We start from the raw sequence: 23,300 nt of genomic DNA, 5'->3' as shown, positions 1-23,300 counted from the left end.
CAGCCAGTGCTGCCCCTCCAGTGTGTCCCCTGAGAAGCAGCTGAGGTGCAGCCCGTGCTCCGCTGGGAGGCGTGAAGCACTGCGGTCCCGACACCCCTGCCTGCACGGGGACAGACGTTAGGCCGCACCACGCCCCGGGCTGCCACGGCATTACCGTGCCAGCCTCAAACAGCCTGCGACGTGCCAACTGGAATTGACACTTTTACAAAACTGCATATATGGTATAATCACTTTAAAAAGAAACGAAGCTTTCTTTCCCACAGATAAATACATGGGATCGTGAAACAAGAAAAGCTAGAGGGAGATAGGACAAGTGTTCCCTGTGGTTACAGATGCCCCAGAGGCAGGGCTGGCACAGGGCTCTGAGCCTCCTCCTCGTGCTTTTCTCTGTTTTCCACCTGTGCACCCTTCATGCACTGAAATAATACTAGGCAGGACGTGCACGGGGGCCGAGGCGGCTGAACTCAGCTGGCCTGGCGGTGGAGGTGACGGAAGCGCCCTCGCCCCTCCCGGGACCACCCCCACCTGTCAAAGATGGCGCCCACCCCTGCGCTGTGGGCGCTGTTCCGGTGGACGTGCAGCCCGGTGGCCAGGAGGATCCCGTCCTTCACGGCGATGGAGCGGTGGGAGAAGGAGGCGATGAGCAGCTCATTCCAGCCTGGGGAGGAGGCACACGGTCACTCAGCTGTCTCCAGGCCCCATAGGGCTCACCCCTTCCCCAGCCCCTGGTGGGACCCCACAGAGGCAGCGTGTCACAGACCCATCCTGACAGGCTCTGGAACCCCAATCCCATGAAGGGTTCCACAGCAAAGAGGTTCCTGAGAATGCCTCTTCTACAGTACACACCGGCACACGAAAGGCCCTGAGAAGTCCCACACAAAGTCCCTTGAGCTTTGTAGAACCCAGGAGCTCACAAACTCATGTGCCCCAGAAGCTTCCTCCTGCATGTGCAGGACACTCCTGCCACGGAGCACGCGGGAGAGCACCCAGGGATGTTCCCAGGAACAAACTCTCGGAGATCTGTGTGCCCTTCGTGGAAAGCCACCAAACAGCAGGTTATTCAACTGAAGGCAGGTGCGTGAGAGCCGCAGCCTCTTTCAGGGGGGTTCCCAGGGGGGAAGGTTAGGTAACAGCAGCCCCTCAACATCAGGGGTTCCCTGGGGGGCAGGCGGTTAGGTAACAGCAGCCCTTCAACATGAGGTTCCAGTGCAGATGAGGCAGAGCAGGCATCGGGGAGGAAGAAACGGGGACCCTCGTGTGCACACGCATTACTGTTTTAACGGCTCCTGGAGACCGGGCGACGTGGAATCACCTGCAGTCACACAGTCGCCTTCAGCACCTTCCACTCTCCCCGAGCGCTCTAGAGGCTCCAGCCTCTATGGCCGACACTGTCATTAATTTCCCACTTAATCCCAACTGTAATCCTGGAAAACTGCCATTAACCTTGTTTTACAGAAGGGGAAACTGAGGCATGAGGTGCTAAGTGATCAGCAAGAAGTTGGTGGGGACCACCGTGCCAGCTCCAGCTCAGCCCTCCACACCCTCCCAGCACATACCCACCCCGTTATGGGGACCCCGGGGGCAGGTGTCACCATCCCCATTCTCCCCATTTCACAACTGAGTAATCCCACGGCCCCAGGAGGGAGTTCCCACCCCCGAGGCCGCCCCGCCCAGGTGTGCTGACAGACCAGGCAGGGATGGCACCCAACTGGCCCCAGGCTGTGCAACCAGAATGAGGGTGGAACCGTGGGGTCTGTGCCCCATCACCGTGGGAGCACGCAGACGGCACCACGGGTGGTCTGATGGAAAAGCCAGGGCTGGAAATACCATCACAGACGCGGGACTGGCACCTCCCCGGCTGTCACGCATCCCCTCTCCCTGCCAGGTGGCAGCAGGCAGCCGGTTGCGATGGGGAGTAAGAAGAGTGGGGTCCCCTGGGGCGGGGGTTTAGGAAACACACCCGCCCTCTGCACCAAGGCCACAGTGCGCAGTGGTGTCCCAGGGCTCAGCCGAGCCAGCCACGAAAACAGCTTCCACGCTGCCCAGCCAGATTTTCTTTGACCACAGAACCCTTTTTTTTTTTTCTTTTTTTTTTTTTTTTTGCCCATGAAACATCTGTAGCATCACATTTGGGAGAACTCTGATCCAGCAGATCCCCCTCAATCTGACATGCGGGTAATCTGTGGCCCAAGGAGGGGAAGGGTTTGCCCCAAATCACACAGAGACTCACAGGAGCCCCAGGCCCACTCCCATTCCTGCCCCTCCTACGGCTCAGCCCGTCAGGTTTTCCCAAGCTGAGAGGTACTGGGTCTGACATCCAGTGAGAGTAAATGCTCTCCCAGGAAAGGGCTCTCCCTCCCTTCCCACACCAGGCCCAGTGTGGACAGACTTCCTGTGGCCAAGGGCAGGGACCCAGGAGGCCGAGGACAAGAGCTGGGCTGGGGCACAACTGGCCCCAAACCCACCATCCCTGGCCAGTCCTGGCCTCTCGGGCCTGCCTCTCTCCCTCACATCCTGCAGGCCTGGGGGTTTACCTGAGCGGTGGCCACCTCCCCTCCCACTGCCCCGAGAGCCCCTGAGGCCACCCAGCAGGTGCCAGGGTAGACTCGCCTCTGAAACTCTGGTGTGCCCAGCAGAGGGGCCTGGTGCACGGCTGGGGTGAGAAGGCGCTGCTGAGCCGCAGTGCGGCCCTCAGCACGGGATACAGGTCAGGACCCCAGACACACGGACAGAACAGCATGAAGTCTCTCTCTGCACCCTCCAGCACGCCGGCTGCATCTCAGCTCCCCTGTCCCCGTCCCTCCACCCCGATGTCCTCCCTCGGTTATTTCTCCTCTCCTGCCCCCACACGCCTTTGTAAGCTTCCCTCCTCCTTCTCGGATGTAAGAGAAAAATGGGAGAGGAACCCATTTTACAGTAACCTTTGGGGTGTCTTCACCTTCCTAAGTGCTCCATCACTGCAGGAAGGAAGGCTCCTGGCCCTGCGATGTGGGGCCCGGCACGGCCACAGCTTTTAACGGCTCAGGGTGCGCTGGCCTTTCAGAAGGACGACCTCAGTGATGCAGGGGATACCAGCAGGACAGAGTCTTGCCTGGGGCTGCTCCCTTGGTCACTGCGTCCTCCAACTCAAAGAGGCTGGCCCTTCCCGAGGAACTTACTCCTGCAGCTCCCTCGTGGCCCTGCCCAAATGCTCAGGGCCTCTGCTGGGGTTGCAGGACCCCTGGACAGCGCTTCCGGAAGGAACAGCAGAGAGTCAAGGGTCAAGAGGGGAAGCTGGGGCCTCGGCCTCCAACCTGGCTCAGCCGCGTTCCTGTCTCACCTCTGAGCCACCACTTCCTCAGCACAAGGGACAGTGAGAACACCTACTCCTGGTGGTCTGGAGAGTTAAATGAATCCACACTCACGAGGCAGGGCAGGGCCCCCCAGAGTCTTGGCTGCTGTCCCCACGGGGCTTGTGATGGGGATCCCGTCCCAGGGCGGCGGTGACAAGAGCCCAGCCTGGCTTACCCTGTGTCCTGGGGCCGGAGATGTGGGCAGGATTAACAAGACCAGGGGAGTAAAGTGGTGTGCTGTCCCCACAGGGGGACCTCGGGCCTGCTACCTAAGCCTGGCCCCTCCCTCCCTCACAGCCCAGCAAGGCCCGCCCACTTCCCCCCATCCCCCCGCCCCCCGCCGCGCAGGAGGTGCCTGTGCAACCCAGGCCCTCAGAGGACCCCGCTGGAGCAGCTATGGCGGCCTCGGAACGCAACAGCCTGGGATGAGGGGGCAGGTGGGAAGGAGGTTGGACAGAGGAACCTGAAAGCTGTGAGCGACCCGGCCCTGTCTCAGTTTACTCATCTGACAAACACAAAGGTCAGGGTGTGACTCAGAGCTTCCATGGAACAAGCCAAAACTATTCATTTTAATGCTTTATTTCTGAAGGCCTCCTGGACGGGTGGGGCAGGAGCCCACCCCAAGGAAGGGGCCCTACCCCCCAGGAGCAGACACGTGTGACATCAGCCTCCCACAGCCCAGCTGGAGTCCTCCACCAGTTTCTGAGCCCCTGCAGGGCTGTGGCCACTGCACCCCCACTCAGTGTCACCGAGAGCCACAGGTGGACACTCCCTGGGGTGAGCAGAGACCTTGGGCCTTGAACCTGCATGGCCAGTGGTTCTCACGATGGTGGGAATCGCAGGTCTGGGCACCCATTCCCATCGCTGCTGCCGCCCAGCAGAAGTGACCTCCCCCACCAGCGCTGGGAACACAGTGGGAGGGCCTAGCACAGGGACATAATGGGGGAGCATTCAGTGCCCCCAGCACCTGCCGGGGCTGGGTGGGGCCTCACCTCCGCCACTGCGTCCTGCCAGAAGAAAACCCAGCAGGATCACCGCTGGTCCCCAGTCAGGCTACAGCCACGGACCCTGACCTGAGCCCCCTGGAAGGGGAGAGTCCTCCAGCCAACACCAGCCAGAGGCTACAGCCACGGCCCCAGCCCCAAGCTCCCTGGAGGGAGACAGAGCCCTCCAGCCAACACCAGCCAGACACAGTGTATCCTTGGGGTTAACCCAGGTCCTCTCCAGCCACCCGGCCAGTGCAGGCTTCGAACTCCAGTGTTCCACATCTGAACTGGACATGTGCCTCAGTGGACCTTACAGGGTCTTGGGGAGGCCACCTGATGGGTGAGCTGCCGGCCCCGGCAGACAGAACACACAAGGACACTGAGGCACAGAGAGTAAGTGACTCGGCCAAGGTCAGCCGCTCATGGGCAGTGGGGCCGGGACTCATACCGGAAATGCAGCTTCAGACCTCACCATGTGGCCCTCGAAGCTGGCAGCATGCATGAGCAGGGCCCACTGGAGACAGGTCAGCAAGGACCTCAGTGGGGGCCCAGGGGGAGGCCAGGCTGGGGGTCCCACCCAGAGACAAGCAGCAGCAAAGATCTCCCGGAAAGAGCCGCTGGGCCGAAGCAGAGGCCACCCTCGCAAAGATGCCACGGGATGGCTTTCCAGGCATCCTAGAAGGGACTGGGGACTCACGGCACCAGGGCTCTGGGCTGAGGGAAGGGCCTCACGGGGAGTCCCCACCTGACAGCTGCAAGGAGACCACAGGCAGGCACCCACCTAAGAGGGACAGCCACGGAAGCCCTCTAACCTCAGCACCGCACTCCGCCACGACTACCCCACGAAGGCCCTCAGCACCCCACTCCGCCACGACCACCCCACGCAGGCCCTCAGCACCGCACTCCGCCACGACCACCCCACGCAGGCCCTCAGCACCGCACTCCGCCACGACCACCCCACGCAGGCCCTCAGCACCGCACTCCGCCACGACCACCCCACGCAGGCGCTCAGCACCGCACTCCGCCACGACCACCCCACGCAGGCGCTCAGCACCGCACTCCGCCACGACCACCCCACGCAGGCCCTCAGCACCCCCGCCCCCCCCCCCCCCCCCCCCGCCACGACCACCCCACGCAGGCCCTCAGCACTGCACTCCGCCACGACCACCCCACACAGGCTGAGGCTGGAGCCAGAAGCTGCCAGAACATGGGACCGCAGGGCCAGGCACCACACAGATATGGCAACGGACACAGCCATCCAACCCGACTCGGACCTCCGCCCGGCCCTCAGCGCACAACCATCTGGAGATCCCCCAGAAAAAGAGCTGCGTGCGGCCAGCTGTTCTCTGGATCGGCCTGGTGGGTTGGGGCGGGGTGGGGGCACCATCCTCTCTCACAAAAGCCTTGGCTGTCTCTCCAAAGACCACTGGGGGCCAGGCAGGCCTGCAGCTGGCAAAGCCAGGGGCTCTGAACCGAGGTGACCCTGCATGGCACACCTCCTTATGAGGGATGGAGGGAAACGGAGGCCCCAGGCCCTTCCCCGAACAGTCCCAGATAGTCCATAGGAGGTCCCAGGGTGGGTGGTGTCCAGGAACGGGGTACTGTCCCGGGAGGTGGGGGAGTGTCCCAGGAGGTAGCAGTGTGTCCTGGGATGGGGGAGTGTCCCGGGAGGTGGGGGAGTGTCCGGGGAGGTAGTAGTGTGTCCTGGGACAGGGGAGGGGGAGCGTTACGGGAGGGAGGAGTGTCCCGGGACTTGGGAGGTGGGAGTGTCCCGGAGGTGGAGGTGGGAGTGTTCCGGGAGGGGGGAGTGTCCCGGAGGTGGGAGTGTTCCGGGAGTGGGGGGTGTCCCGGGCATGGGGAGTGTCCTGGGAGGGGGAGTATCCCGGGAGGTGGGAGTGTGTCTCGGGAGAGGGAAGTGTGTCCCCGGAGTGGGGAGTGTCCCGGGAGGGGGGAGTATCACGGGAAGGGGGAGTGTCCCGGGAGGTAGGAATGTGTCCCAGGAGGGGAGAGTGTATCCCAGGAGGTGGGAGTGTGTCCCAGGAGGGGGAGTGTGTCCCAGGAGGTGGGAGTGTGTCCCAAGAGTGGGGAGCATACCAGGAGGGGGTAGCATCCCAGGAGTGGGGAGTGTGTCCTACGAGGCGGGAGTGCCCCGCAAAGGGGGAGTGTCCCGGGAGGGGGAAGTGTCCCCAGAGTGGGGAGTGTCCCAGGAGGTGGGAGTGTCCCAGGAGTGGGGAGTGTCCAGGGAGGGGGAGCGTACCAGGAGTGGGGAACATCCCGGGAATGGGGAGTGTGTCCAGCAAGGGGGGAGTATCCTGGGAGGGGGGAGTGTCCCGGGAGAGGGGAGTGTCCTGGGAGCAGGGAGTGTCCCGGGAGCGGGGAGTGTCCCTGGAGAGGGGAGTGTCCGGGGAGAGGAGAGTGTCCCGGGAGAGGGGAGTGTCCCGGGAGAGGGGAGTGTCCCGGGAGAGGGGAGCGTCCCGGGAGGGGGGAGCGTCCCGGAGCGGGGAGCGTCCCGGGAGCGGGGAGCGTCCCGGGAGTGGGGAGTGTGTCCAGCGAGGGGGGAGTGTCCCAGGAGAGGGGAGTGTCCGGGAGAGGGGAGTGTCCCGGGAGGGGAGAGTGTCCCGGGAATGGGGAGTGTCCCGGAAATGGGGAGTGTCCCAGGAGCGGGGAGCGTCCCGGGAGTGGGGAGCATCCCGGGAGTGGGGAGTGTCCCGGGAGAGGGGAGCGTCCCGGGAGTGGGGAGTGTGTCCAGCAAGGGGGGAGTGTCCTGGGAGGGGGGAGTGTCCCTGGAGAGGGGAGTGTCTGGGGAGAGGAGAGTGTCCCGGGGGAGGGGAGTGTCCTGGGAGTGGGGAATGTCCCGGGAGAGGGAAGTGTCCCGGGAGTGGGGAATGTCCTGGGAGAGGGGAGCGTCCCAGGAGTGGGGAGTGTGTCCAGCAAGGGGGGAGTGTCCCGGAGAGGGGAGTGTCCCGGGACTGGGGAGTGTCTCGGGAGAGGGGAGTGTCCCGGGAATGGGGAGTGTCCCGGGAGTGGGGAGCGTCCCGGGAGAGGGGAGCGTCCCAGGAGAGGGGAGCACCTGGGAGTGGGGAGTGTGTCCAGCGAGCGGGGGGCATCCCGGGAGGTGGGAGTGTCCCGGGAGGGGGGAGTGTCCCAGGAGGGGAGTGTCTCCAGAGGGGGAATGTCCCAGGACAGGGGAGTGTCCCGGGAGGGGGTAGTGTCCCAGGAGGGGGTAGTGTCCGGGGAGGTGGGAGTGTGTCCCGGGAGGGGGGAGTGTGTCCCGGGAGGTGAGAGTGTGTCAGGGTGTAGGGAGCATCCCGGGAGTGGGGAGTGTGTCCTGGGAGTGGGGAGTGTGTCCTGGGAGGGGGAGTGTGTCCCAGGAGTGGGGAGTGTCCCGGGAGGTGGGAGTATCGCGGGACGGGGGAGTGTCCTGGTATGTGTCCCGTCTACGTGGCGTCCCCATCCCCACCTAGGCCTCGCCACTCACCTGCCCGCAGCAGGATGACCTGGTCGTCCAGGGGCAGCTCTGAGAAGTGTGGGATCCGCTTGGCCCACTCCACCAGGGTGAAGAGCTGCTTGTCGGCTGCTTGGCAAATGTTGGTGACAGGGTCGTTCGGCTGCAGTGGAGGAAGAAGAGCAGGACATTCAGTCCCAGAAGCCAGTGTACTGACTGAACACAGCCCAGACCAGGCCCTGCCCCACACGCTGGGCCCATGCAGCATGCTGAATACAGCCCCCAAAGATGCCCAGGGCCCAATCCCTGGAACCTAGGACTATGCGACCTTGCATGGCACATGGGGCTTGGCAGAGGTGATTAGGTGTGGCCTGAAATTGGGAGGTGGGCCTGCACCACCGGGGGGACCCAGGGTCATTGCAAGGGGCCTATGAGAGGGAGGCAGGAGGGTCAGAGGAAGAGATGAGATCACAGACGCTGCGGCCCGAGGGGAGAGAGACGCTGCTGGGTTTGAAGGTGGAGGAAGAGGCCACAGGCCAAGGAGTGTGGCAGCCCCAGAAGCAGAGGCCGGGGCAGACTCCCCAGCAGAGCCTCCAGGAGCTAGCCGGCAGGCACCTTGACGTCAGCCCAGCAAGACTGCTTTTGGCTCTCTGGCCACAGAACAGTCAGATAATAAAATGTGTGTTGTTTCCAGCCACTGGGTTACAGCAGGACACATAAGTCTCTCCCACAGCTCTGGAAGGTAGGTGGGGCAAGCTGACGAAACTGGATATGGGCAGCATTGGAGCTGGGTGGGACTGACCGCCTTCATCTTTGATGGCCACGGTGGCCCACGCTGGGGACAGGGCTGGCCTCTCACGTTCCATCAGGCATGGATGTGGGAGCTCAGGAGGGCAGGGGCCTCGGCTGAGACACCAGGCCCCAGGCACAGAGAGAGGGCGGCATTCACGGCTCCTTTGGAAAGTCCTAGCCGGAAGGGCACCATTCAGTCTCACAGACGAGGGGACCAGGCAGCCTTGAAGCAGGGCAAGAGGGGAGGCCCCTCCTCAGCTCCTGGCAGGTGGGGCTTGGGTCATGGACCTTCTGTGTCCTGAGCCATGGGAACTCAGATGACGGCCCCCTCAGTGGTGCCGCTGCAGGAATAACGACTGAATAGGATTCGGGGATCCCTCACTTCAGGGCATCCGCCAAGGAGAAAAATGCCTCCCTTTGAAGAGCTTCCACCAACAGAAACCATCTGCTCCTCAGAGACGTGCAGCCTAAACGCAGTGCCCGGCGGGAAAGGCCTCTGAGGGCAGAGTGAGAAGGCCCCCGAGGAATGGCACAGAGACTCGCCAGGACCCTCGGAAGAGGGCAGGGCAGCCCTTGGGGGCCCGAGCCAGAAGGGGTATACAGAGGGGTGGGATCCCTCAGCTGAGAGGGGTTGACCACAGTCTACACAGGTCTCTGACACTCATTCCTCCACACACCTTCCATGAGCAGCATCCACAGCCTCCAGCACTCACAGGGCTCCTGGCTCTGTGCCCAGCGCCCCCCAGGCCCGCCACAGCCAGGCTGGCTTCTCAGCCTCAGCCTCTCCTTCTGTCACACTGGGGGCTGAAAGGGGCCCATCCTTCTCGCCTGCCTATCTGCCATAGGGCATCCCTGAGAAAGGATGAAGCAGGCCTGGCAGGGGCGGGGGGATGTGGGGAACCAGACCTGAGCAGCATGTCTGCAGCAGGTGCCTCTGCTGAGGATCCTTGTACCCAGGAACTTCCCAGCCACTGGCTGGCCACTCTTGGAAGCCAACACGGGGCCCAGAGCAGGCCCAGGTGACAGGCTGGTGCCATGGGTAGGAAGGAGAGCCTCAAGCCCTCCTGTGCTGGCTGGGACCTCTGCAGGAGTGGGCACACGGGTCACCATCTGTCATGTGCCTGTCCAGCACATGTGCAGTGTGCACAGCTGGGACAAGGGGCAGAATGTGGCAGGCTGGAGAGCCAGGAGGCCGGAGCGGAGAAGGAGGCACACTCCCGGCAGGTGTGAGGCTCTGGCTCCACTACCAGCAGGGCTAGGCCTGCAGGGGGTCCCCTAGGTAGGGAGGGACAGTGCAGGATCCTGGCTCTACCTGGCTCCACCTCCCTGTGTGGCCTCGGGAAAGGATTAACCTCTGTGAGCCTCCCATTCTCGGCTGGAGATCCAACATGCCTCATGTAACAGAAGGCGTGTGATGGGCTCTACTCCTGCCTAGAAGTGTCCACAGGACCTGCCCAGGCCCTGCCCCACGCTGGGGAGAAACCAGGCACCAGGACCATGATGCTGGGCAGGCTGCCCCCTCACTGGACCTCAGTTTGCCCATCTGAGGGAAGGGGCCCAGTGAGCGGTTCTGGAAGTCGGACCCAGGCCAGTCCACAGAGGAGTATTCAGTGTGAGATGAGACACAGCAGGGAGCGAGCGGGCACACAGAGACACCCCATCCCCGTGGAAGATGTGTCCTTTATCCCCAGTGAGTCCTGCCTGCCTTTGTGGTTCTAAACTCCCTGAACTTTGCTGCAGCGACGGAGAGAGCAGATGGCAGCTTTCCCCCCCAAATAATGTCCTTCACGAAATAAAAACTTGGCAGCCCTTTGTGCAACTGCCAAACTTGCTTTTGGATTTTCTGCTGGATCATGAAACCCTCACAGCCACCATCCCTCCCCTGCCCTCCGCAGGGCTGGTGAGGCGGGCACAGGGCAGGGCAGGTGTGCAGACCAGCCAGGGCTAGGGGTGGGTCTGTGCCTGTCACTCACGGGGAGGGTTTCTCCGGAAAGAATGGTGCCCGCTGTCAGGGTCCCGTGCACCTTCCCCGCAGCTGGGCAGCCCCAGCCCCCGGCCAGAGTGGAGGTCTGAGCAGAGCCGGGGACGTGGGGGCACCAGGTTGTCCTATCCAGAAAGGGCAGGGAAGCAGGGCGGCCCTAACCCAGCCATGGGGCCTCAGACAAGAGCAGACCCCCACACTCAGGCAGAGGCAGTGGGGGTGCCGGCCCTGTGTGAGTGCCAATGAGCAGGGTGGGATCGCTGTCCTTGACCGAAGCTGGCAGTGAGGAGCAGCACAGCCATCACCAGCAGCCTCGTGGGGGCAGAAATTAACCCACCACACACCTTATCCTGTGAACACACCTCACCCTGTGGTGGCCAGTGCCAGGGGCCACAGAGAAAAGAGCAGGTGCTCTCAGCCCACGTCATAGGGGCAGTCCCCACCCTGGCAGGGGCACAGATGAAGACCGGAGGTACCTCAGCTGAGACCAAAGCCTGGGGAAGAGCCAGGGGGCCCAGCTCCAGGCCACGGGAGCTGCAAGCACGAAGGCCCTGGTGGGTGGGGAGACAGTGACCTGCAGGGCGCACCCAGCACGGAGGGCAGGCTGGTGTGCCTGGGCCCACAGAGGGACAGAGGTCGGGGTGACCTCATGGTCAGCCTGTACAAGGTCTTCGGTGGCCACAGGGCTCTGGTCCCAGCCCCAAACCCACACGGAGACACAGATGAAGACTGGACACCATGGTGACCACAGCAAAAGACGCACGGGCCCTAAGGGCCAGCTGGACCCAGGTCCCCGGCAGCAGGAAGCTTAGTGCACAGTCTTGAACCTTCACTCGGGCAGCCAGGAGCTCACCTGCCCAACCCCGGGCACAGCTGGAGCCACCCCCTCAGTGGGGCCTGGGACACGTGGGGTCTCCCAGCCAGACAAGCTCACCAGGGGGCAGTGGTTCCCGAGCAGCGCAGGTTCCTAGGCCTTAGGGTAGGAGGGGCTCAGAACGCCCCTGTGCCGCCCTCCCTGGCAAGGCCACAGCCAGAAGCAAAGATGCCATAGGGAGGGAGCCAGTAACAGGGAGGGTCTAAGGAGAGGAGGGCGAGGCCAGGGGGTCTTGAATCCAGCACCTCCACGGCCAGCTGGAGCCAGCCCAGGAGAAGAGCCTGGGACCAGGGCTGCGGCCCACCTAATCCACCTCCCCTTGAGGCTGTTGGGGTGGGAGGGGGCAGGAGGGTCAGCATGGGGGTGACCAGCTGGGGGGCTGCAGAGCTGCTTCCTGCGTCAACAACAGCCACCGCAACTGCTGGGCACCCGCCCAGGGCCACACGGCTACTGGCAGAGCCAGCCCTGGAACCAACCTGCAGAGCCTCTTGCTGGGGGCTTGGCCTCCTCCCACACCTTTTCCAAGTGGCACCGGGGAGCAGGGACAGCCTCTGCACCGAGACAGGCCAAACTCCGAGGGGACACGGCGGCTGAGGTCCCCGCAGAGATGGCCGAGGAGGATGATGTGGCTGCAGGGCCCCTGGCCCCTGCCCCGTGGGCCACCCGTGCATGGGCCAGGAGAGGAGAGTGCCGCCCAGCTGGGGCGAGGGGCCCACGGCGTCACCTCGGGTAAGAGGCCGAGCTGAGGCAGCCACGGGGCCCAGGGCAGCCCCCCAGGACCTCTCTGGCTCATCAGCTGCTCAGGTGGGAGGGTGAGTGAGGGAAACTGAGGCATGTGAGGCTGCCCACTCCTGCACAGGCTGCAACTCACCGAGCTGGGGTTCAGCCCCATGTTTGCCTCCACGTAGGTCTCGGTCTTGGGCTCCACGGCCAGCTCAGCCTCCAGGATCCTCTCCACAGGCATGTCCTCGTTGGCGCTGCTGGTCGACTCCACCTCATTCTCGTTCCGGTCCTTGCCACGCTGCCGCTCCTCCTGCACGGCTACAACCCGGGAGGCGCAGGTTAGCCCCACACTCAGCACGGCCAGTGGCTCCCAGGGAAGGCTGTCCTGGCCGGGTGGTGCCAGCTCCCAGCCAATGCACCCACAACACCAGCATCCCCACCAGCACTGGGTGATGGAGACCCCGTCTCTGCCCCAGGCCTGGCCTCCGTGTGGCTGTGTGCTCTGAGAACAGAGACCGACTCTCATTAATTCCAATTAATGTTCACACCAGGAGCCTGCCTGGGGCCAGGCAGGAGACAGTGCAGCAGGGACCCCAACATGGTGCGAGAAAGGTCCTGATGGTCTACGGACTCAGGGAGAACCAGGAAGCCTTCCTGGAAGAGGTGTCGATGTGACTGGAAGAGGAAGTTGCAGAGGAATCATGGCTCGGGCTGGAGACATGGTCCCTGCAAAGGCCCAGAAGCAGAGCAGAGCACGCTCATGAGGCAGCACAGGGGCACCCATGCTGGCTGAGGGCCTGGGCAAGGGGAACATCCGCGGGGGGACAGGCTCAGAGACACCTGGGCAAGCAGGAAACCGTGCAACTGCAGACCCCACGCCTCTCCCAAGGACACTGGGCCCTGCCAGAAATGGAGGGCAGGCGCCCGGCCCCACCCTGGCCACACAGAGACGGCCCACCCAGCTCCACCGACCATGCCCCAAGCAGGGCACTGAGATGCCTTTCAATCTGCCCCAGGAAGCAGCCACTCGGGGGAAACCAGAGGCTCAGCATTAAGACAAAATAGAGTGATGCTTGCAGGCAGCAGGATCTGCATCAGGCATGGGCTCCGGTCAGCTGACTCTCATCAACCCTGGGGGTGGGCGCTCAGCGAAGGGGCCTGAGGCATGAGCCCCGGCTGCCCAGGCGCATGAGGTTCCTCCTGCCCCCCGCTTCCCTCCACCTGGATTTGCCTTCCTCGACTGTCCACTTTGAACACTGAGGAAGCCACCTCAGCCCCTCTGTCAGCCTATCTGCGGATCCCAAGTGCCGGGGCGGCAGGCTAGGACCCAGATGGAATTTGGACAGAAGCATCCACTTGGCTTATGGACGGTTCCCCCGAGACACGTCCCCTTCCCTGAAAGTCCTGAGCTGGGGCTCTGGTCCCCAACCCCACCACCTCCTTCTTCTGTTCCATCCACCAGCAACAACACTGCCCCACGGGGCGGGCACTCACATTACCCCATTGTACCAGTGAGAAAACTACGGCTGAGAGAGAAAATGACTGGTCCAAGTGAGTAAACCGCAGAGCCAGAAAAGCAACAGGGACCATGGGGTCCTGCGGCCACCTCTGTCCAGCATAGCTCCACGCCCCTACTCCAGTCAAGGCCTCTCCACTCTCGCCCTGGAAATGCCCCTCCCGCCGTATCTCCTCCGAGCTCAGACACGGACCTGGGGCCAGTTCCTCCCTCCCTTGTGCCCTCCTGCCAGTGTGCTCGGCTGGGTAGTCCCTGACCCAGGCCCCTTCTCCTCCTGGTCTGAGGCCTAGGATGGTGCCCTCCTAAGGGCCCAAGGGTATGGCCTGGCGGAGGGGTTCCTGGAGGTGCCACCTCTCTGGGCCTGTGGCGGGGCTCATCCCAGCCCTTCCAGGATGTCTCGATGGTGGGCGGAACACCTGGGGTACTCGCAGGCACCAGCCACCCATGGACTGACCATGTCCCATCCCACCCTCCCACCCTCTAGCTTCCAGATGGGTTTGGCAAATGGTGGGAGAATGTATCTGCGCCTCTGGCGCCCTCCCTGCCCCTACCCGCCACGCTGTCAGCCGCCACTTTCTCCTGAAGCTACAGCTCCCACTGAGCAGCCGTCTCAGGGCTCTGCAAGCCTCTCCCTTCACACCCCCAGGCCCCCAGGCCCAGGGTCCCTAGCCCTGCCTGGTTCCCCTCACGCCAGCCACAGCTCTGTAACAGCCCCACGTGGATGCCTCTCAGCCACCCCATGTCAACAGTTTCCTGCATGGCCCCCTGGCTTGAGCGAGGGACTTCCGCCCACACAGGGAGACTCAGGCCGGGAGGCCCATCCCCAGCTTCAGGATACACAAACCAGGCCGAGGAGCCAGCCATGGACCCCGCAGTCGGCATGTACAGGCCTGGCCCTACTAGAAACCTGATGGTGGCTGGGGGCAGGATGGGGAGTGGGCTGGTGGGCAAATGGCAAGGGTCTGGCAGGGGCTGCAGAAGGCTCCAGTCAGCCCCCACCTGGGACTTCCATGAGCCCTCCAGAGGGCGTTGCTCATCCGGGGCAGGGTCACTACTGACACAACCCTCTGTACAGGGTCCTGAGCCTATAGAGCTGACCCCACCCACGCTGAGCAGCCCCCGGGGCAGGAAGCACCCGCACAGGCAGATCTCAGCCAGCATCTGAGCTGAGGGGTACTGGCACCTCCACTGGCCCAGGTCCCTGAGACCCTAAGGATGGGCAGCAAGGGCAGAATTCTAAAGTCTCAGTGCCAAGACATAGCTGGCACTGCTGTCTTCCCAGTGGGGAAGCTGAGGCTCTGAAAGCCGAAGGTGCAGGGCTGAGCGCTTAAGACAGTGAGCAGCCTAAAGCTGCAGGTCCTGGGATCCGACAACCCCAGCCCCACGGAGCCTGCTAGCCTGCCACAGCCCAAGCAGCCATGTGGCCCCGGCCAAGTCCCCTGACCTCTCTGTGCCTCAGCTCCCTCATCTGTAAGATGAAAATGACAGTGCCCACCCCCAGGATGGCTCCAAGAGGAAGCACCAGCACATGGGGGGCCTGGCGGTGCTCAGAGCTGTCACCGGAGCCTCCCACCCCACGTGCCAGCCCGGCCCAGTGCCAGGGATATTCTCCTGCTCAGAGGTAGCCCCAGGGCACGGGGAGCCCCAGAAAAGGGTGGCCCTGAGCGAGAGGCCTTGCTGCCAGTTCTCCCCAGGTGCCTGGAGCTGGGCTCCTTGGCACCTGCCTCCTCCGCCAGGGCAGCCGAGAATTAATTAGCGAGTGTTTTGTGAAGCACTTTGAAGCTGTGAAGGGCCTGGCAGCTCTGCCCAGCATCATTATAAATATGATCGCTTTATTTATAGGCTGGGGGGCAGGAGGGGCCGGGATTTATGCTTTGCCAGCACAATCACCTTCTAGACGAAGTCATGCTTGACTCATGTTCCGCTGGCGCCGGAGGCCGGGCGGGAGGCGTCTGTAAACACAGAGCCTCTTTACCCTCCAGCCCAGAGCGCGGCTGCTGCAGGAGGCGGAGTGGAGGCACAGAGGAGGCTGCTCGGAGGCGGAGGACGCTCACACGCCGCGGCCCAGTCCTCCCAGGAAGACCTGAGACTCCTGCCCAGGCAGACCCTCCCCAGCACCACTGGGATCCCGGGCCCCCAGAGACAAGCTGGCCTAGGACTCCGGGTGCAGCAGCCCCTCAGAAGCAAGGGACATCTTTGACCTGCCACAGCCCCTCAGAGTCGAGCAGGAGGGAGGGGGTCTGGGGAAGGGCAGACAGCTCCAAGGCAGGCATGTCGGAGCCCAAGGGCATCCCCAGACCCACTGGCTCCTCTGGCTTGAGTAGTAGCAATGGCTGAGTCCTTCCTCCATCCCTTGTGCGGCCCAGGGCTGGGCCTCAGACAGGCAGGACTGAACTCCACCAAACCATTCTGGCCTCCTCTAAAGAGTGGGGAGACAGAGACCCAGAGAGCGGTGCCAGAGGCCACACAGCAAGCTAGTGTCTCCAAAGGGAGTGGTTTACCTTCCCTCCAGGGCTTCAACCTAGAGCAAGGCATCAGAACACGAGAACCGTGCACACACACGTGCACACAAACCATGCAGACATACACACACACACACACACACACAGACATACCACACCACACATACCACACCACACATACCACACACACACACACACAACCACATACACAACACACTCACACCCATACACCACACAGACACACCACACCCACACCCACACGTGACCACTGCTCTCCAACCCCACTACCAGCCACGCGCAGCACTCTCATCCACCCCCAAGCTCGCAGGGGTCTTCCTGATGCCCCCAGCCCATCACAGATGAGGAACCTGCGGACTGGGCGAGGCAAGGTCACTTGCCCAGTGTCACAGGCCAGAAGGCAAGAGGGCCACACTTGAGCCCAGCCGGGGCTCCCTTCCCACAGCAGAGACCTGTGGAGTCAGCCACATCCCTGCAGTGCACGCACACGCACACACATGTGCACACATAGGTGCACACACGCCAGACACTGCTGTTTCCACACCCAGTCCTTCAGAGCTGGAGGGTGGGCACAGGAAGCAAAGGCAGGCAGGAAGGAAACGGGGAGCAGCCTTCCTGAGGGAGGAGGAGGAAGCAGAATGGGGGACAGCCACTGCCCCCTCTAGACCAATGTCTCCCCCCACCACCACCCTGGGTGGAAGCTAGGTCTTTTCCATCAGACTGGGAACCCCCAAGGGTGAGGCCTGTCTTCCCCATCAGAGCACGTGTCCCTGCGGGACCCCCAAGCCCTGCCACCCCCAGCTTCAGCAAACAGGCCCAGGCTCAGCTTGGCAGAGGGCCAACACCCACCACTGCACGTTCCCCCCACCTCTGCCTACCCCTGGTCCCGGGAATGCTGCGGAACGAGTCCCTCCTGGTGGCTGCCTGCGCGTGCAGGCCCCATTGCCCAACCTGAGATGCTATCAGCCTGTGGGATCCTACCGCATAGGGGTGGGAACCTATCTGCCCCAGAGCCAGAGTGGGCCCTTGCCGGGGGCAGAGTCACTGCATGGGGGCACCTGAGCCATCCTGCCTTCAGCCAGCCCTGGGACCAACCCCAGGCGACTCCCTCACAGCACTGCACTGGGATGCGACGCCTCAGCTCCAGCCTCAGTTTCCAGGGGTCTGATCACAAACCAGGCAGAGGGCCACGTGGCATCAAGGCCAGCGGGCGGAGCTGCCCGCCAGGGGCCTGACACTTAGGAGAGCTCAGACCCCAGAGCCGACAGCTCCCATCCTGCATGGTCTGGGCCACAGGCACCTAGCGTTGGCCAACTTGGCCCCATAGCTTTCTCCAGGGCTGCTGCAATGCCTCACCCAGGCAGCCAACAGCACTGCCCTCCGCTGTCAGGGAGCCTTCCTTGCAGTGGTTTGCCCCAAGAGGAGAGAGGGAGGTGCTCTGCATTTCAGGACCTATCTGGAGCCAAGGGGTCTTGCCCAGCACCCAGACGCAGGCAGGGGAGGAGGGTGCCTGCCAAGCCCTCCCAGCCACTGTTCCCGCGGGGGGTCCCTGCAGGGCAAGTGCCTAGGCTGCACCAGGGGCCCCGTTACTGCCCAAGAGTGAGGAGCTCCACAGGCCTGGCTGTGCAGCCCACACAGCCAGGGTGGGGGGGGCAAGAGACTCCCCCTGTGCACAAGGAGAGGCACTGGCAGCAGGGCACGTTTGGCACGGGGGCCTCACCGCCTCCTCGCTGCCCACGCAGAGGCGCCCTCCACGCCGAGGCTGAGTTCTGCAGCTGTGTTTGGGGCGAGAGCGCTCGGCAACATTCTGACTGCAAGTTCACGCCTCAGAATCCTGCTGGAGGCAAAGGGGAGGGAGTCCCTTGACAGCAGCAGCAGTTTCTCTCACGGCCCTAAGTCCGGTCTCCAGGGCTGTGCACTGCCAAGAGGAAGGACCGGAAGCAGGAAGGACCCGCAAGAAATGGGGTCCACGCCTGGTGCTGGCCCTTAGACCTCCCCACGGCTCGCCTCTCTGCACCCCATTTCTCTGTCTCACAGGTATGGGGCGAGTGAGACCATGCGTGGGGATCAGGAAGGGGGTGTCCAGGGTGGTCCCCCACATGGGCTGCTCCTAATAGGACCCAGTCACCGATGGGCACCAGGGGAGGGGTCTGACCAGGTGACTCCAGGTCCCCCCAGCCCCAACACTGCACGGTTCCACTGGGATGGGATGGGGTGTCGTCCCCAGGCTTTGGGGGGCCCAGGCAGCTGGAGTCTGATGATCGCAGGCACATGGATCACTGGGCTGCAGGGCCTTAGGAAGGAGTCAGTGCAGCCTGGAGGGTCCAGGACGGGGCTCAGGCCATCACCGACTTCTGAGGGCCAGGTGTGATGACAGCCTCAGACTTCACGGACACTGCTCCCTGCAGCCAGGCGTGTGGTGCCGACACCTTTTCATTCCTCAGGCGTCAACAGCCCTCCTGCCTGCCTGCGTCTCACCGGGTGCCCAAGGCAGGGTCAGGTGCCTCCTCTGGGCTCCCACAGTGCCTGAGCTTCCCCTAAGCCTGCACTGGCTGCACCCTGGGGCCCCCCTGGTTATCTGATGATCACTTTCAAAGGACAGCGAGCTCACTGCTGTAGGCCCAGGCTGGGCATCAGCCATGCACAGCGCTCCCATCCGCCCCCAAGCTCGCAGGGGTCTTCCTGAAGCCCCCAGCATCTGAGAGTGGTCTCGGCTAAACCAAGCTCTCTGTGCTGTGGCATCCTCACGGAGACTGCCAGGCTCAGGCTGCACACGAGGCCATCCCCCCCGGCTCCGGCCACGCCTCGGGCCTCCACCCCAGAACAGGCCAGTCTCCACACCTGGGCACAGGGGCCCCAGCCACTGCCTACCATGCCTGCCCCTGTCCCAGTTTCCATCTTCCAGGGACAAAGCTGCACCTGCCACCACAGCAAGCCTCCCTGCCCACACCAGGCACCCAGAAGAACCGGACTGGGCCCACACCTCTCCAGGCTGGGCACACACCTCTCTGGGCTGGGCACACACCTCTCCAGGCTGGGCACACACCTCTCCAGGCTGGGTCCACACCTCTCCAGGCTGGGCACACACCTCTCTGGGCTGGGCACATGCTCCTCTGCCCTCTGGTGAAAGCAACAAGGTCTGGATGGGAGCCAGAGCCCAGCATGTGACCCTGAGCAAGGCTTGAACCCTCTGGCCTCAGTTTCCCAACCTGCACAGCAAAGGATGGGCCTGAGCAAACGCCAGCACTCCGTGAAACATGCATCCCCATCAGAAAGGCCTGACTGGCAACACTGGGCATGGCCACACCAGCTCTGGAAGGCAGCTCTGCTATGCGGGCACAAGGACCCAACACCAGCCCGTACGCCACACTCAGCCTCGTGGCCCAAGGAGGACACCCTCCAGGAGCACGGAGCCTGGCAGAGGCTCTGATTTCTCAACAGGACCATTAAGGCTGAGAAGACACACACAAGAGAGATGATGAAATGAAACTGCAGCACCAAGGCCACCACTCAGGACATCCCTGACGGTGAGACAGTTGCTTGGGTCCTGCTTGGGGACCCCACCAGGGACTGGTGGGGAGGAAGTAAGACACACCAGCCACACAGGTGTGGGGCCTCAGGAGCAGCACGGCAGAGGACAGAGGAAGGGTGTCCTGCAGAGCTGGGGGGATGGGGACAGACCAGCAGATCTTCACCCCAGACAGCACCTCCCACCCCTACAAGGCCCAGGGCACGGGACCCGATGGGAGGAATTGAGGCACACCCCCAAACATGTGTGCAAACCATGACCCAGGGACCCACTCGGAGGCCAGGAATCGCCAAACCTGAGAGGGAAAGGGGATGTGACAGATGGGGAAACTGAGGACCACGGCCAGCCAGGACTGGGAAGTCACAGTGCCTGTGGGGCCCGGGATTCCAACCCAGGTCTGGCTGGATGACTTGACAATTTTGGTGACATCGGGGGAGGGACCTTCCCTACAAACTGCCCAACACAGATTTGTTAATAAGAAGGGCACAAAAATGCAAGGAAAGGAGGAACTGCTCCAAGAGCCTGGGGGCCATCCGGCGGCCCTGCAGGGGTGCAGCAGAGTTGGCCTTGGGAGGAAGCTGGCCCGGGACCACCCCTGGTATCCAACAGCTCAGAAGATGCCCCCGCTCCACTTCTCCAACCTAAGCTGCGCCACCTGAGGGTCTCCTGGACCATCCCCTCGCCAGACAGCCAACGCCAGCCAGAACATGCTGCCCAGGACCCATGGGCACCCACGCTCCGGACCCCGCCCCCACTCCTGCCTTGGCCTTGCCATGCTTCTGTCTGGGCCACTCACTCCCTGTTGTCCATCTTGGGCGTCCACGCACAAGGCCGGGCCCCACTGTTTGTCCAACACCTGCCCGCGCCCCCACCTGACGCCGTGGCCTACCTTCCCGCTTCATGCCCATGGCCAGGCACTTCTGGTAGCGGCAGTACTGGCACCGGTTCCGCTGCCGCTTGTCAATCAGGCAGTCCTTGTTGTCGCGGCAGGTGTAGGTCAGGTCCTTGCGCACCGTCCGCTTGAAGAAGCCCTTGCACCCCTCGCAGCTGTACACGCCGTAGTGCTTGCCTGCGGGACAGGGCAGAGCAGGGCTGGGGAGCAGCCACTGCACCGGCAGGGAGCCCACCCTGCATCCGACGCCGCCACTGCCAGCTGGCGGGCCAGGCCTCAGGAAGGGACCTGCTGGTCTCCAGACCCCTGCCTGGGCTCAGACTGGGCCCCAGCCTCGCTCTCTCTGCTCCTCCGAGGACAGCTTGGGAGTGGCGCAGGGACAAATCCCAGCCCACCAGGGACCAGGACCCCAGGCAAGTCACCTGCTCTGTGTCTGCACTGTGCAGCCCATTCTTCCCTCTCAGGCTGTTGGGGGTCAGTGGCACAACACAGGCCCCTTGCCCGGACCCAGCCAAGGGAAGAGGCGCAGCACTGGCTGCCCCCATGCTGACCTTGCCATCAGCAGCCACCTCCTCTCCGGAAGCCTCAGGCTGCCCTGTGCCCCACCCCACCCAACACTCACTGTCCCACAGACGTGAGAACCCTGGAGTGGCCTCGTGGAGACCTGGGAGTGGGCCATGGCCCAGGCACCTGCCCCCCTGCACCCTGGCCTTGGGTCCTGCTTGGCCCACAGGAGGGTGATTTGGGGAGACCTCCAGACCCTGCAGTGGCCTGACAACCTGTCCCACCGGCCCCTGGCCCCCACGGCAACAGTACCTGAGGAGCGGTCCCCGCAGATGGCACAGATGTGCTTGGTAAAGGAAGCCATGTTTCCTGAGGGGTGGGCGGGGACCTTGAGGACGCCATTGAGGCCCAGGGGGGGCTTGATGTCCTCGCTGCTGCTGACGGGGTTCATGGGTGAGCTGAGCTGGGGGGGCAACCACAGCAGTCAGCGGGGTGCACACCAGGTTTGTCCCTATGTCCCCCACAGCCCTGCAGCAAGGATGGTGCAGCTGTACCCCCAACTTCACACACAGACACCGAGGCTAGAGAGGGCCATGCCCCCCACCCGCCGCTCCAGAGCAGCGGGGCCACTGTGCTCGCTCAGCAAGGCCAGCAGAGGCTGTGGCAACCTCAGGACTCGCCCACAGCAGATCCCAGGCCTCTGTGGAAAAGGACCCTCGGCACCCCCCCAACACATGGGCGGTCCCTGCTTGCACCCCCTGCCCACTGCCCATCTAAATGAGAGCTGCCTCTCATTACTGAGCCCCTGGCAGTGCCCAGCCCTGCTGGGTGCCCCCAGACACTCCATGAGGCAGGCACTCGGGGGGCTCCCAACCCACAGACGAGGATGCCAAGGCCCAGTCCCCAGGACGGAGGAGGGCTGGGGACCCCCCCAGAACCACACATATACCCCACAACACCGCAGGGCAAGGGCCCTGGTCACGTGACACAGGAGAGGGGAGTGGACACCCCCGGGCATCGGGTAGCGTGACACCACTGGCCTCTCCGCACACCCCTCCGCCCCACCCGCCGGCCCGCATGCTGCCGCCCGGGCAAGCGTGGGAAACTCACCCGGTCACCCTGGCAACAGCTGCAGCGTGCAGTGACACAGCAGTTTTGGTTCCGCTGCCTCCACCCAGCTCTGCAGTCAGCGCAGAGGACCCACAGGCACTTCCCGCTGCATCCTGCCAGCCAGCCCGGCTGCGCAGGGCGGTAAGCGCTTGGCCAGGCAGCCCCCAGCCTCCACTTCTGCAAACCCCTACTGCCGCTTGTGCGCAGGAAGCTCCCCTCCTTCCTTCCTCAGGCCTCCAAATCCCATCCCCCCTTCTCACGGGACAGGAAGAGTTTGAGGCTCAATGCAAGCAAAGCAGAAACCACCGCAAAGCCTCCTTTCACAGGGGCCTCGGTGCCTGGAATGAGTCTTCCAGCCCCAGCTTGTTCTGGCTTCTAGGTTCTTGCTTGGTCTGCCCAGGTGGGCTATGAGGCTTTACGAGGATGCTTGGTCCCTGCAGGACTCAGATGGGCTGCAAGAGGCCAGGAGGTCCCCCCGTGACAACTCAGCACAGTGGGGGTGCCGTGAAGCTCCCACTGGAGAACCGGGTGGCCACTGTGTGACTCGCCAAATGCCCAGTGTTCATGTCCACAGGCACCAGGTGCGCTTCTCAGAGAAGGGAGGGAACTGAAGGGGCAAGAGAAAGCCCCAGATGTCTGCTGAGGGGCGCAGTGCCTGGGTTTTGTACCCACACTTGACACTCCCTGCATGGGAAACCCTGGGGGTTCCAGATGCAGAGGCTGTGGCTCAGGGAGGTCAGGGGCTGGCCAAGGTCACACATGATCCCCCACACTGCAGAAGGCGAAAGTGAAGCCCCTGGAGGGACAGAGCTCGTCCAAACTAAGTGCCCAGCTGGCCCTGCCCTGTGCTGGGCTCCGGGAGGCACCAGGGGACAAGGCCCTGCCCAGCCCTCCAGGGCTCACTGGTCTAGTCGCTGTCTCGCTTGGAGGCAGTGGAGGCCTCAGAGGCAGATCCCTGGCTCTGGATTTTGCCTGCCTCCTACGTTCTCATGTGACACTCAGAAAATTATTTAATCACTGTGAGCCTGAGTTTCCTCATCTGCAAAACTGGAACAATGTCATGTCAGTGCCTACTTCTTTTCTTTTCTTTTTTTTTTTTTTTCCCAAAACAGGGTCTCACTCTGTTGCCCAGGCTG

The 23,300-nt window shown here is 63.3% G+C and overlaps 1 protein-coding gene across 4 annotated transcripts in view; it reads right to left on the bottom strand.

Moving 5' to 3' along the window:
• The window catches only part of RXRA (retinoid X receptor alpha), a 115,826-nt gene that overhangs the window by 10,758 nt on the left and 81,768 nt on the right, over positions 1 to 23,300 (bottom strand). For 3 of the 4 annotated variants that reach the window (XM_030818141.1, XM_030818142.1, XM_030818143.1), the window contains exons 3-7: positions 21,367 to 21,517; positions 20,548 to 20,727; positions 12,282 to 12,451; positions 7,797 to 7,926; positions 526 to 658 (exon numbers count right to left, since the gene is read on the bottom strand). In XM_030818141.1, the coding sequence (XP_030674001.1) occupies positions 526 to 658; positions 7,797 to 7,926; positions 12,282 to 12,451; positions 20,548 to 20,727; positions 21,367 to 21,517 (764 nt within the window). Of the gene's footprint in view, positions 1 to 525; positions 659 to 7,796; positions 7,927 to 12,281; positions 12,452 to 20,547; positions 20,728 to 21,366; positions 21,518 to 22,164; positions 23,261 to 23,300 lie in introns of those variants that run through there. The other variant, XM_030818144.1, reaches the window with a different exon arrangement.

Source organism: Nomascus leucogenys, chromosome 8 (genome assembly GCF_006542625.1).
Source record: "Nomascus leucogenys isolate Asia chromosome 8, Asia_NLE_v1, whole genome shotgun sequence".
NCBI lineage: Eukaryota > Metazoa > Chordata > Mammalia > Primates > Hylobatidae > Nomascus > Nomascus leucogenys.
Note: the sequence above shows the minus strand (reverse complement) of the source record. Positions and strands in the feature narration are given on the sequence as shown.